The sequence below is a fragment of the Gadus morhua genome, chromosome 11 (genome assembly GCF_902167405.1).
Source record: "Gadus morhua chromosome 11, gadMor3.0, whole genome shotgun sequence".
Lineage (NCBI taxonomy): Eukaryota > Metazoa > Chordata > Actinopteri > Gadiformes > Gadidae > Gadus > Gadus morhua.
This window is the reverse complement of record NC_044058.1, coordinates 1,685,998-1,699,024: the sequence shown is the minus strand read 5'-3', so window position 1 is coordinate 1,699,024 and position 13,027 is coordinate 1,685,998. Positions and strand designations below refer to the sequence as shown.

Below are 13,027 nucleotides of genomic sequence, written 5' to 3'. Positions count from 1 at the left end.
CAGCAGACCACCATGGAGAGGTACTCGGCATCAGTGCCTTATGACAAAACATCCAAACGCTACAAAGACATAACCCAGGCAGTGGCATATCACATAGATATGGATAAGGATATGCTTCCGCTCTACCGGTGAGAAGCCCGGTGTTTCAGTTCAACTCGTTACCGTGTTAACTGGTGACCAGCCGAATGCGTCGCATGTTGTCGTGGCTACGCCAGCTGTTGGAAATCGGGACCAGACACGTAGCTGTCCTTGCGAATGCCTCTTTGATTTGTTTTTCAATAAAATGAATAGTTAATATGTTACAGATGTAAAGGTTAAGTCTACCTCAGTTTTACTTGAATTTCTTCTATGTTTACTAAACACTGCATATATTTAAAAAAAGAAATGTTATTCACCAGAGGGTGAACTTTTTTGCACTGAACTTGCAGTAAAAAATGTATAGTAGATAGTTCTTCTCGGGTCTCAGGTTTCTATATTTTTACATTTTACACTTTGCACATGTTTTTGTAACACTTAATTTTTGTTAAGCACTTTATCATTGATAATTGTTAAGTTTTCATCCGGATGGTATTTATTTGAGTGTTTTCCATGGCTGTGTTGTTGACATTCATTTCCATTGTCTGCCTACAACCAAAAAACGATGTAGATTTTCGGGAAACTCTTCCTCTCATCTGGGCGCTTTCAGCATTCTCGAGAGGGGTCTGGCTGCAGACATCCACCCACACGCTCCAAACATCCACCCACAGGCAATTCCGCTGCAGACAGAAACATCCACCCACACGCCGGAAATTGCGTGCTGGTGGATGTCTGGAGCGCGATTTGCACATTATTCAACAGCGCCCCCTCCGGTCACACTTTTCGGTGGGTCGCAGAATTCGGTGTAACAACGGGACTCACTGCTCGAAGATGTGACGTTCGGCTCAGCTGCACTTGGAGGTTATGGTAGGTGACTATTCAAAACACAGCGATACAATTATAAATGCACGAGACTTGCATTTCTTTTCCGATCTATTAGTTTCATTAAGTTTAGATTTTTTCATCAAACAAATAACAGAACGTTACACCAATATGAAGCATTTGTTGTTTTAATCCACACTGACGGTGGCAAACGCTAGCTAGGTGTCATTTTTATAAAATAGTAGGCCTGCAGCGGATTCGGATTGTATCCGAATCCGTTCGGTTCGTTTACCACAGTTCGGAGCATTCTGGAGATCCGCGGATTTCGGTTTAATGAAGGCATTGCCTTATGTAGCGTATTTTGCCTACTGAAGCCTACGTCCGATACCAAAGGGTGTTTAGGACCCAGCGGAATGCATTCTCTCCAGTGCTGCCCGAGCCAATGAGGTAGCTGTAATAGGTTGTTTTCTGAAGTTCAAGCGCACGATTCCTAAATTTAAAGAAAGTAATTGATACAATTATATTCTAAATATACGGGAGATAAATACAAACGGGTGATAAGCGGGATAACGGCCTTCGAGGTCGACCGGTTCGATGGAAATAATGGACAGGTAGAGGCAACTCTGGCTTCATGCTGCGCTCGTCGCCAGAGTTCTAAGCCTCGTCGGCCGTTATCCCTTACATGTTACACTCAGTGCACCATGTTTTCAAATGCATTTATTGCACAAAAAAGCCTTGCAAGTTGTCTGATTGCAGTCAATTAACACATTGCAAATAGCCTGTGGGTCTCATTCATTTTTGTGTTTCTCCCCCAAACCCTCCGTCAAAAAAAAAGTCTGCCTTTTTACTATCACGGACATGATCCTAATCCGAACCGTATCCGAAACCGAGGCCCAAAACGGTTATCTGAACCGAACCGTGGACACACTGATCCGTTTCACCCCTATAAAATAGGCAAATGTTTTTTGCAAACGTTGTGTAGCCTATAGTCGGTCTTATTAAACGATTTTAGAGATTTGTCGATGTGTTGGGAGCATAAACGATTTTAGGATTTGGACTTTTGACAGTCATCTGTAGTCCAAAACTACGACGGAGTATTAGGGCCCCACGAAGAAAAAAAATATTTTGCCGTGACGAGATTAAAATCGACACGTCGACATTAAACCCGAAATGTCCAGAATAAAGTTGAATTTTCATGCCGACTTTAATCTCTTTAGCAGGGGATGACACGAAGTAGTCATCCGCTGTAGTAGTGCGGCATTGCCATCAGTGGTTGCATTGACGGTTTTAGTCGCTTTATTGTTTGGATGGAGGCCTTCACCACAAACAATGACCCCAGGGTTATTCCCGACTACTTCGTGTCATCCGCTGAACGCTTGGGAGGATGCCCGGAGCGTCTGCGTGCTGACAGAGGAACGGAAAATGGACACGTCGAGATTAAAGTCGATATGATGTTTCAACTTGATTCTCGACGTTTTGAGTTTAATGTCGACATGTGGACATTAAAGTCGACGTGTCGATTTTAATCTCGACACGGCAAAAATATTTTTTTCTTCACGTGTGGCCCTAATACTCCGTCGTAACAGAGTTAAGTTGTAATAAAATAATTACCACGAATTGAATTGACGCAGCTCGTTTCGCTTTAACTAGAGTTGCACCTATCAGCTGTTCATCTCCGCAGCGGTGGCTGAGAAGTGTGATATCATTCTATAGACAAAATCTATCGTTAAATATTCGATCTGCCTGTTTAGTTCATGCAATCTGTTTATAACTAAGAAATCATAGCACTTAGTTCAGTTAAAAGGGGTAAAAGAGATCAAAAATGTAATAAAACGGATAAAAGTTAATGAATTACTGTTATGTAATAGCCTACTATCCTGTCTCAGATTCTAAATGTTCAATGTCCCCCAGTCAATAGGGTGCTGGGGCTCAGACAGTTCATAAAACATATAATGAGAGAGAGAAACAGATGTAAAGTTCAGTATGAGGTAGAAATATATCTCATCATTAATTATATGCCAATAATAGTTAAAGTTGATGCTCTGATGGGACTAATTTGTCTAGACTACAATCACTACTGAATTACCGCCCTTTAAATAGTTTGCTGTGCTGTGAGAATTTATCGTCTTTGATCTTAATTTTTTCTACAATTAAAACATAAATTTTAACATTTTTTTTCTGTCTTTTGTAGATGCATCACTCGATTTTTACGGATGATTCAAAGCCAGAAGTCAAACGCTGCACAACTTGCTGCACACTTTTCCACTGCCCCCTATGCCCAACTTTCAAACCAACCATCAACACGAAGCTTCAGTGCCACCTGGAATCCCACATAAAACATTCCATTACATTTAAAGGTGATATATGTATGTGTGTAGAAAGAATGTAAGAATATATGTGTATATGTCTGTAGACAATATTTATGAATGTGTGTCTGCTTACTTTTGTAAGTCACTGACTCATTTTCCTCTATCTTTTGCCTGCATTGATCTTAGACAAAAAGATATGCAGGTGCAACCTCAGCTGCAGGGATGGGGGACATTATCATTGCCCCCTTTATGGCAAAACGATCATCAGGAAGTCGGTTATGGATCTACACCTGAAGTCCTGCACAAACACGCAAGACAGTCCCTCCACCTCCGCTGCCGTCCATACATCCAATCAAAACCCCATCACAGTCAAGACAGCCACCACATCTCCAGCTCCGACTGCTCCTTCTCCCCAAGCTTCAACTGTTGTGTCTTCCTCTGCCGTCTCTGCTGCCCAGAGTAAAAGTACAACCGGTTTGAAAAAAGGAAAATGCCCGCACTGTAAATTAACTTTCTATAAGAAAAACATAGAAAAACACACACACACACACACGTGTGTGTGTGTCTGTGTGTGTGTGTGTGTGTGTGTGTGTGTGTGTGTGTGTGTGTGTGTGTGTGTGTGTTGAGGTTCTGAGTTCAGTTATCTGTTGAGTGTTCTTAATAAAGTGTTATAACGTTTACAATGTATTGATTTTTTGTATGACTTTACTTATTCACTTTGGTTACACACAGAGCTAAGTTGAAACACAGACTTGAGTTTGTCGGATTTAAATATGGGCAAATAAGGTGGTCCAGCAGCACAAGGTAAGACAATATTATAGACAATTAGAGCCAGATATTAAATGAATGATGGTTCAGAGTAAGAATTTAGGAATGCAAAAGTGCTAATAACATATGATAAATTATTTTGGAATGCAGTCGAACCTTATGATATTAAGACAACAGAATGTAACATAGCTAGACCTAATATAAATATGTCAGAAAAGGTGAAGCTAAAGGGGAATTGTTCTAACTATTCCTGTCCACTCATACATAGTATTTAAAATAATTATTAGCCTCAATCTCTGATGCCCTTCAGCTTTACAATACGAGTATCAGTTTGTGTCCGATCAAATATTAAATTGAGATGATTGCAGTATAACACAGAGGGAATCTGAATAAGGTGTGTGTATTTACAGAAAGAGAAGAGCCATAAACTCCAGCTTAAAGTAAACAGCGAGTGTCAGGTCTTCTGTCCAAAACCGGAAGCGTTTATCCGATTTTATAACTTAATTTATTTCGTTCATTTATGTAAACACATTACTTAACGCCCTTTCATTTATGTAAACACATCGTAACGCCCGATTTTTATTTTATTTTCCGATTTTAATTTTTATTATCCGATTTTTATTTTTTATTATCCGATTTCCGACGTGTGGGTGGATGTTTCTGTCTGCAGCGGAAGTGCCTGTGGGTGGATGTCCGGAGCGTGTGGGTGGATGTCTGCAGCTAGACTCTCTTGGCATTCTCTGTCAACGCTCGGTTTCGTCCTTCTCCGCCCCCTCGCCCCCCTCCTGCCAACCCAACTCCGTTGTGATTGGTTACCTTCCTTGAAGCGCGCGCGCAGGCAGATTTGGCATATGGGGGCGCGGCAGGAGTGCCTCTACGTAGATGATTTCCCGGAAATGTGAACAAGTGAATCGCAAACGTTGTCCCGAGTGTTTAGCGCTCTGCACAGCCACCCCAGACTGTCAGCAGGGAATACGTCGAAATGCATGTACGTCATTATTTGAAACTTTGGTATGGTTAAACATGACTATCAATAATTATAACAACGTTTATAGGTCATAAAAGTCGAAAAAGCATAATAGTTAAGATAAAAATAAATTAAAAAAAAGTTCATTTTTCTCCTGGTCCTTATTTTAAATAGGTCATACAAATTATCGATAATTATCGATATCGACCGATATGAAACACTTATATCGTGATGCAGTTTTCAGCCATATCGCCCAGCCCTACCTGGTTGTCATATTAGTTATTAGGGGTCCTACGAAATCTGTAGGAACCCTATTGTAATCGTTAGTATTATTTTTTTTTTCTTTACAAAATCGGCCATATCTCAAAAACTACATTGTCAAAAGTTGTAGAACTATAACAAGCCTTTGAAGTGCAACATACTCAACAGGCTTCCATTTCCACTAGGAAAGTGCAATATGGATGAAACTTGTTAAACATGCACCATTTGTTATGATGAACCACTTTCACACTGCAACCCATATGGTCAGACCATTTGGATATAGTGCAGTGACCAGAACTTGACCAAACACCCACATATTAACTCCTCTGATGCTGAAAATGGTAAAAGCTGCAAACTCGGCACACATGTACCAGTTGGTTGTGGGACTATATGGTGTTAAATTCATAGCAATAAGGCCAAAGATGGCAGAGATATCGATTTTAAAGTGAAAAACATGCATATCTCCGATGATTATAAATATCGATTATATTAGTTGCCTAGTAACGGGGACGCTGGCGAATCTAACGCCGCTCTGTATGGCTTGTTTTTATTCAGTAATTTTAATATTTCTCACTAATGCATTGAACATTTTGTTGTTTTTCTTGGTCTTTAGTAGTTTAGCTTAGTTTACTAGTTATATATAATCACTTTTACGCCAGTTTTCTTTATTTTTACGTGTTTTATATGTGGAGTCGTACAGTTGCTTGACAGTTGGTGGACGCTGTTGCCTTTTGAACGCTGATGCTCACCGGTTGCCGCTTCTCGCTCTGAACGTCATTCTGAACATTATCTTTTTTCGCGATTTTCTTTTTCTTTATCTTACTAGTCTTTTAATTTTTTATTAGTTTTCTTCTGCTTACTTTCAATCCCTTCTGTCTGAAACCCTTCTGAACCTCGGATCGGACTACAATTCTCCCCTTCTACCCCTGGAAACTGGTCCCTAGCTAGCCAGCTGGTGACCAGCTGGATGCTACCTGTCCGTGCCACTGCTGTCAGCTGTCCGGGACTTGCCTGCAGCGCTGGGCCATTGATTAGCTGGCTGCCGGCTGTTTGACAGTTGGTGGATGACACACCAACTGTGACACACTGGTCCGCTGCCACCCTGCCAGCTCTCCTGGACGCTTACCTGCGTCCGCGGATTGCTGTCAATCGCGGAGGACGCCACCTACCTCCTTCACCGCTACCCGACAGTGTTCACCTGCTGGCCGGCTAGACTGCTGCTAACCCCCGGCGCCGTCCAACTGGCTTCCCCGTCTCCAGCGTAGCTACAACTGGCAAGCTCCACTCCTCTGCCTCCGCTGTGCTGCCTCTGTGGCTTCACCATAATCGCCTGGATCTACCGCTGGCTTACGCCGCTGCCGACTTCACAACCTGTGGATTTTTAACCTGTTCCTCTGGATTGCGCTATGTTTGACTATCACGTCACGAGCGCATCTCTGCCGCTCCGTTACTCGGTAACAGATGTTACGTCTCCGGATCTTCTCAAGGACCCACCCACCTCAGCTAGCATCCCACCATGACATTCTCAAACGACCAAAATACATCCACCATGGCTCTGGAATGTACACAACAGCAACAAAAACATCCGCTCCTTCTGGTCCACTGGGCCCCGCCCCCCTCCTCGCACAGCCCGTAAGGTCAGTCCTGTCAATCACAGTGTACCAAGAATACACTCCCTCCCGCTCCCTCCGCTCAACCTCAGCTGGACTACTATGTATCCCCACATCACGACTCATTACAATGGGTGCCCGGTCATTCAGCTGTTCAGCACCCAGGCTCTGGAACTCCCTCCCCCCACACATAAAACAGTCAGACACCATTACAACCTTCAAGTCACAACTCAAAACTCACCTGTTCAAACTCGCACACAACGTCTAACTGATCACTGTCTTGATTGTTTGTTTGTTTTTGTCTTGTTTTTGTTTTATTTATTTATTATAATTTTTTTCCTCAATGTCTTGTTTTTAAACGATTTATGATAACTTTATGCTCTGTAAGGTGACCTTTGGTGCCTTGAAAGGCGCCTCTAAATTAAATGTATTATTATTATTATTATGATTAGACAGCTCTAACCTTGCGTCAAAAACAGGCTCGGCTGTCGAATATGGCTACAAAGGGTAGATTCCATAGTATACCCATGCCAAATTTCAAGTCGATATCTGAAAATAAAAATTGGATGCATTTGTTTGAAGTTGCCTTTCTGAACCGCGGCCTCTCTACAATGCAGGCTTGGCCTTATAGCGGTACACACGTAATTTCGCTAACATCCGTTTGACTGTGGATTTTGACACAGTATGCTTTAGAAACATGGTTGGTGATTGTTTTGATATGTTAACTTCTGGTAAACCAGTTTTCAAGCCATACCAATGCCATGTTACCATACCGACCAAGCTCACCATACCACCACGTACGGAAGACTTATATTTCTCAAAATATACGCTAATCTGCCCTTGGCAGTCTACGGTCATACTGTCGGTCATACGGTCATACTGTCGGTCATACTGTCGGTCATATGGTCAGACAGTAGGACCCCGTCATGGTTGCTTGCAACTATATTTAGGATTGTATCTCTCAATGCTCTGAATGCAGGATCCTGGTTGCATGCATAATCTATTTCTCTAGTGAGAAACGTTTCCATTGGTTAAGAAGGCCAGAACATGATGCTTTCCATAAAGGACGGCAGTCACTGCAGAGTAGATATTAGGACCACTGCAGTAACGCTAACAATCACACTAAGATGGCATTATAGTTTCAGAATAAGAAATCAGTTAAAATAATTTGTAAAAAAAAAATGAAAAACATAGGTAGCTTTTAATTCTGGCAACACATTGTGCCAGGTGTACTCTGCCCCTTCCAGCTGGCCCTTCCTGAGCGGGAGTCCAGTGTCCTAACAACACCAATGTAATGTGCGTTGTCACTGATCTAGCTTCTACGGCCCGAGAGCCGGTTGACCCCGGCCGTACCGTTGTTCCCTAGGGTCTTCATGATGACCTCCATCTGGGCGAACTCGTAGCTGTAGTCCTGCTCCGACGAGGCCTCGCTGGCCGTCTCCAGGTCCGCCTCCACGTAGCTCTCCCTGGGCGATGCCCGCTCCAGCTCCTTCAGCCGCTCCCGCCGCTTCCTGCTGGGCAGGTTGATCCTGCAGCCAAGACACACACCTGTGGTTCAACCCCCCTGTGATAGCCTCTCACCCACGCTATGGTGGTTAGGGGGGCAGAGGTTGAATACATACCTAAAGAAGTGGTTGTTCCCCCACAGGATGCGGTCCCCGTGCCACAGGTGGACCAGAGAGTCCACCACGGTTCCGTTCACACAGGTTCTGTATAAAAACAGGATGTGTCTACTTGCTTTTTAAAGCTACTTTCATATTAATGAAGTCCATGGCACCAGGGAAGATACAATTACTAAGCAAGGAGCTGCATGACATAAATACCTGTGCCGTGTTATTCTGTGTGTGTGAGTGCTTGCTATACTTTGTGTTTATGAGTGTTTTACCTGGCATTTTCTATGGGCGTGAGGGTGACATCACCGTCTGGGCAGAGGTCCAGTGCACAGTGCTCTGGCTGGATGCCAATCCCAAAGAGCTGGATGTCCTGGGAGGTGTCTGCCCCGACAAGCGTGTGTTCCTACACACAGGGAGCAAAGTTACTACCACAGCCTGAGAAACAGTTAGGACATGAGGATTGATGTAGTTCCCCATAGGGCTGGGCAATATATCGAATATATGCGATGTATCGCGAGATGTTCTCCAGGGGATGTATAAAATGCCCCTGTCGCCAACATCGAATACAAATTGGCACGTAATCTGTTTCTTTTTGCCGCCGCCGGCATACTCTTTGTGCGTTCACACCAAACGCGACGGGGCGACAAAATCCAATATAAAGTGAACGTAGACGCGTATCGGGCGAATTCTTCGCGAGAGAAAACCGGCAACAAGTTTTGATTTGTCGCGCCACACTTTCGCCGTGCACAGGCGAGCGCGTTCACGAGGATTTGTGGCGCGACAAATTCGCTCGAGTTGAAATGTATTTAAATTTCTCGTGATGACAGCCAATCAGCGTTCAACAGCGTGGCCACTGAGTGACATGTGTAACGTAAACAGCAAATCAGCGTTCAACCGTCAAACTCAGTGCTGTGCAGTCCGGGGTGAACTGCAGCATGGAGGAGAAAATGATTGTTGCCGTTTGCGACTCACGGAGCTCTATATATAATAGTATATAATATAATATAATTGTATAATATCACGGCCAAAAGCTCTGTGCGCCTCCGGATGACGGATGTAGTGTGGGGAGCTCAGGGATTGGGCTTCTCGGGGGTTTGTTTACCGGCGCTGCTATGGTTTCCGGTCTTGTGTGATCCAACGGTTTATTAGGTAGGCCCATCTAATAAATCTCTGTCTAATCAATACTTCATTCACTGCCTCTTCCGTGGTCATTGCAATATTATGAATAGACCGCGTCGGGTCCTCCGACGTCTCTCCCTCTTCCACAAAAGGTAAAGACATGCAATGGCACAAACACACTCACTCCCCCCGCCCGTTGCGAGTCTGCGAGATTCTCATGGACGCGCGTGTGTGACGTAGTCTGGACGGCGCGCTGCTGTAGGTGTGTGTACCTCCTACCGGTGAGTGTGAACAGCGAGAGAGAGAAAAAAGGATGGAAACTGAGGATTTGGTTTCGAAAAAGAATAGCATTGGATCCGTCGTCTGGCAGTGTATATATAATGATTATTATGCAAACAGTTAATAAATAATTTACGGTTTGAATAAATGCTGTGTTGGTAAATCTAACTTGCTGGGATTTTCCTTTTCTTATGTGCTAGTTCTAAATTGTTCCAATAGAAAGCACTAATGAGTTTAAACAATATGTTTCATGTAATCTACATGCAGATTTATATTTCAGGAATACTAGAATTATTACTGACGTAACATTATGCCAGACATGGTTGAATCGAGCATTTATGATGTGCTCTAGATGAGATTCAAAATATATCGAGATATATATCGTGTATCGAGATATAGTAAAAAAATATCGAGATATTCATTTTGGCCCATATCGCCCAGCCCTAGTTCCCCATATTACTAATCATAACAATGTTAGTGTTAAAGAATGAGCCGTTAACTGCAACATAATGAAGAAGGAATGACTCTCAACTCTGTTTCTGTGTTGAATAGACTTAAGTGAGGAATGACTCTAACTCTGTTTCTGTGATTCATTACTGAGTAGGCGTTTTTTAAACAAACATCCCAGCAGGCAGAGGATGCCGATCCCTGCAGCAAGAGCAGCAGTTTCACATCGCCATGGTCATTCCAAACAGATATGCCAGGCGCTCTAGCAGAGCCCAGACAAAGAGCTGTTGTTCTGTTTTGAGGCTGCTGTCTGGCGGACCTAACCTCTCTCTCTCTCTCTTCTGCTGCGGGGCTATCTCTCAGACTGGTCGGCCCACTACCCCACTAAGCCCAGTTCCAGGCCAGGTTTGGCCAGACCTTGTGCTGTGTTCTCCAGGTAACCCTGGATTGATTCAAGGTGCGCACAAAGTTCAAGTTGTTCATGGTGAATGTTGAGCCGGATGTATATTATCAGTTTCATGCCTTCACAAGAGGGCAATGTGATCTTAGTAATCTTAGGCCCCGTTCACACGAAGCCGATTTCATGGCGAAACCGCAAAGGTCTTATACGGTTCGGCCTTCCGTACACACGAAGCCGGCGAATCCGCTGACCGACCCCGCAAACTTCTGAAACCACCCTCGGAGGTGGTTTCAAATCTACCCGGTTTCGTTTTGGATTCGTGTGTACGGCTGAAACCGACTGAAACCGCAAACCATGACGTCATCGCCCCACCCCTCGACCTCCTAGCCAATGGCTCTTAAGCCCGCGGAGTCTCAGAAATCACATGCGAGCATGCGCATAAGGGCAGCCTTTATGCGCATGCTCGCCTCTTCTTCTTATCTAATTTCTTCTGGATTTCTGTACCAGAAGCAGCGCCCCTTATGGGCCTGGAATGTGTACTACAGCATTTCTACAGATCTACCCGGTTTCGCTTGGCTTCGTCTTTACGGAGATACTCTGAAACCGGATAGATCGAAACCGTAACGGTTTCGCCCGTTTCGGCTTCGTGTGAACGGGGCCTTAGTCGCCTGAAATACACACCCTCAACAAATAATTGCAGATGACAGGAGGCCACTGTCTGAAAGAATTTGATGGGATTTACAGGCTGTCCTTTTAGATCATTATTATGTAGTGAGTTCCTGGGTTACCGCTGGTTTAAGCTACAAGGTACAGAGGTATTCAGTGTGTGGTTAATGTTAGGAGGAAGGAAGGAACTTAATACTTGTTTCTGTATATGTCCTATGTATGGAATCATAAGAATATAGCTCCATTCACTCCAGTCTGAGACATAAACATCTATGTAAACATCTATCCCTATGTAGGGAGGGGCGATTCATCGTATTTCTATTTCAATTAGATTAAAGCTTCCAACTATTATGAAAACAAGATAATGGAGATAAAACGATGATTGTGCCGCCTTCAGTTTTGCATTAATGCTGTCATTGGTGTTCGAAAGCTTCCTTCACAGCGTTCAGCTGTCCTCCGGCACTCCCTAAAAACCTCACTCTGGGCCAGGCTGTGTGTGTTTAGTTTAGCCCCAGCTATCAAGGATGACGGAGAGAGAGCCAAAAAGAAAGGTGAACCGAATGAGGCTGTTTGGAAACATTTTGGCTTCAAGGAGTCGAGGAACCACAACAAACAAGGCAATATCACCAATCTGTTTAATCATCTTAAACAGCCAGTGTTACCAGAACCACATGCTCATTTGTTTTAAATGATCACATCAACATAATATCTATAAAATTTTATCAGTGTTACTGAAATGAGTCCCAAATTTAGAGAAAAAGGGGTAAAATCCTATGTGGCATAAGGTGGCGATATTTTAGTGACGTCCGACTACCTTGGAAAAGGATGTCTGACGTCACGACCAAGGTGCACCGTCGGCGCGATGTGTGTGGACGTGTGGAGCTGTGTCTGTATGAAGGTATTATTGTAGCAAAAGTCTTAAGCATACTTACACTAAAATCACACAAATGTGTAACAATAAATTTGAAGTCTTAAATATTTATTTTGCATGTGCACACTAAAGTCACAAATGTGTAACAGTAAATTTTAAGTCGTAAGTATTTTTCCTACCATTATAAACACAAAATAGGGGCTATGAGTTCACAAGTCCTTTGTTACAGGTGCACAAATCCTATCCTGTGCATCATAACTTCAAAGAGTCATGCACTTGACACTTTTGCTACAATCATTGCAGTGCAGTTGGTGCAAAACACATTCGCACACCCGTGTTTCATAATCTGAGAACATGCACAACATTTGTGCATTCGTTAACCCAAATGTGAACTAATGCATCCGAAGTTGCACATCTGTGAAATTTCAGCTCACAAATAAAATCATATAGATCGCTATGTTCATTGAGCATTTTAATTAGAGAGCACAAGTCCATCGATACAACTGCTCGAATCTGCTGCTAGGAGTCTCAGCAGTTTTTCTTGCAGATACTTTTGCAACACGTCTACGTGGTACAAGTGTAGCAAAAGTGATGTGTATCAGAGCGCACGTGGGCGGGGCAAAAAAAAGCATTAACCAATGAAAGTCGCCGGCAGGGGGTGCATTTTTCAAACTACAATGGGACCCATCCAAGCATACACTCTTCCTTTCTGGAGTCCTTGATAAAAGAGAAGGAGGTGGGTACCTTACATTATGTTTTAAAAAATTACTTACTTCAACTGAATTCCCCCCCAAATTATTGAATTACAGTTTTCCTCAAT

The 13,027-nt window shown here is 43.3% G+C and overlaps 1 protein-coding gene and 1 long non-coding RNA gene across 7 annotated transcripts in view; one reads left to right on the top strand and one right to left on the bottom strand.

The window, feature by feature from the left end:
- Window positions 1-13,027, bottom strand: part of kif13a (kinesin family member 13A) — a 144,702-nt gene that overhangs the window by 36,855 nt on the left and 94,820 nt on the right. For all 6 annotated transcript variants that reach the window (XR_003978465.1, XM_030369953.1, XM_030369954.1 and 3 more), the window contains exons 14-16: window positions 8,698-8,828; window positions 8,435-8,521; window positions 8,166-8,341 (exon numbers count right to left, since the gene is read on the bottom strand). Coding sequence is in view for 5 of the 6 variants with exons in the window: in XM_030369953.1 (XP_030225813.1) it covers window positions 8,166-8,341; window positions 8,435-8,521; window positions 8,698-8,828 (394 nt within the window). In the remaining variant the exon portion in view is untranslated. The remainder of the gene's footprint in view (window positions 1-8,165; window positions 8,342-8,434; window positions 8,522-8,697; window positions 8,829-13,027) is intronic.
- LOC115553587 (uncharacterized) lies at window positions 855-3,893 on the top strand. The gene is made up of 3 exons (XR_003978466.1): window positions 855-942; window positions 3,089-3,254; window positions 3,393-3,893. It is a non-coding gene; the product is annotated as an uncharacterized LOC115553587 (long non-coding RNA).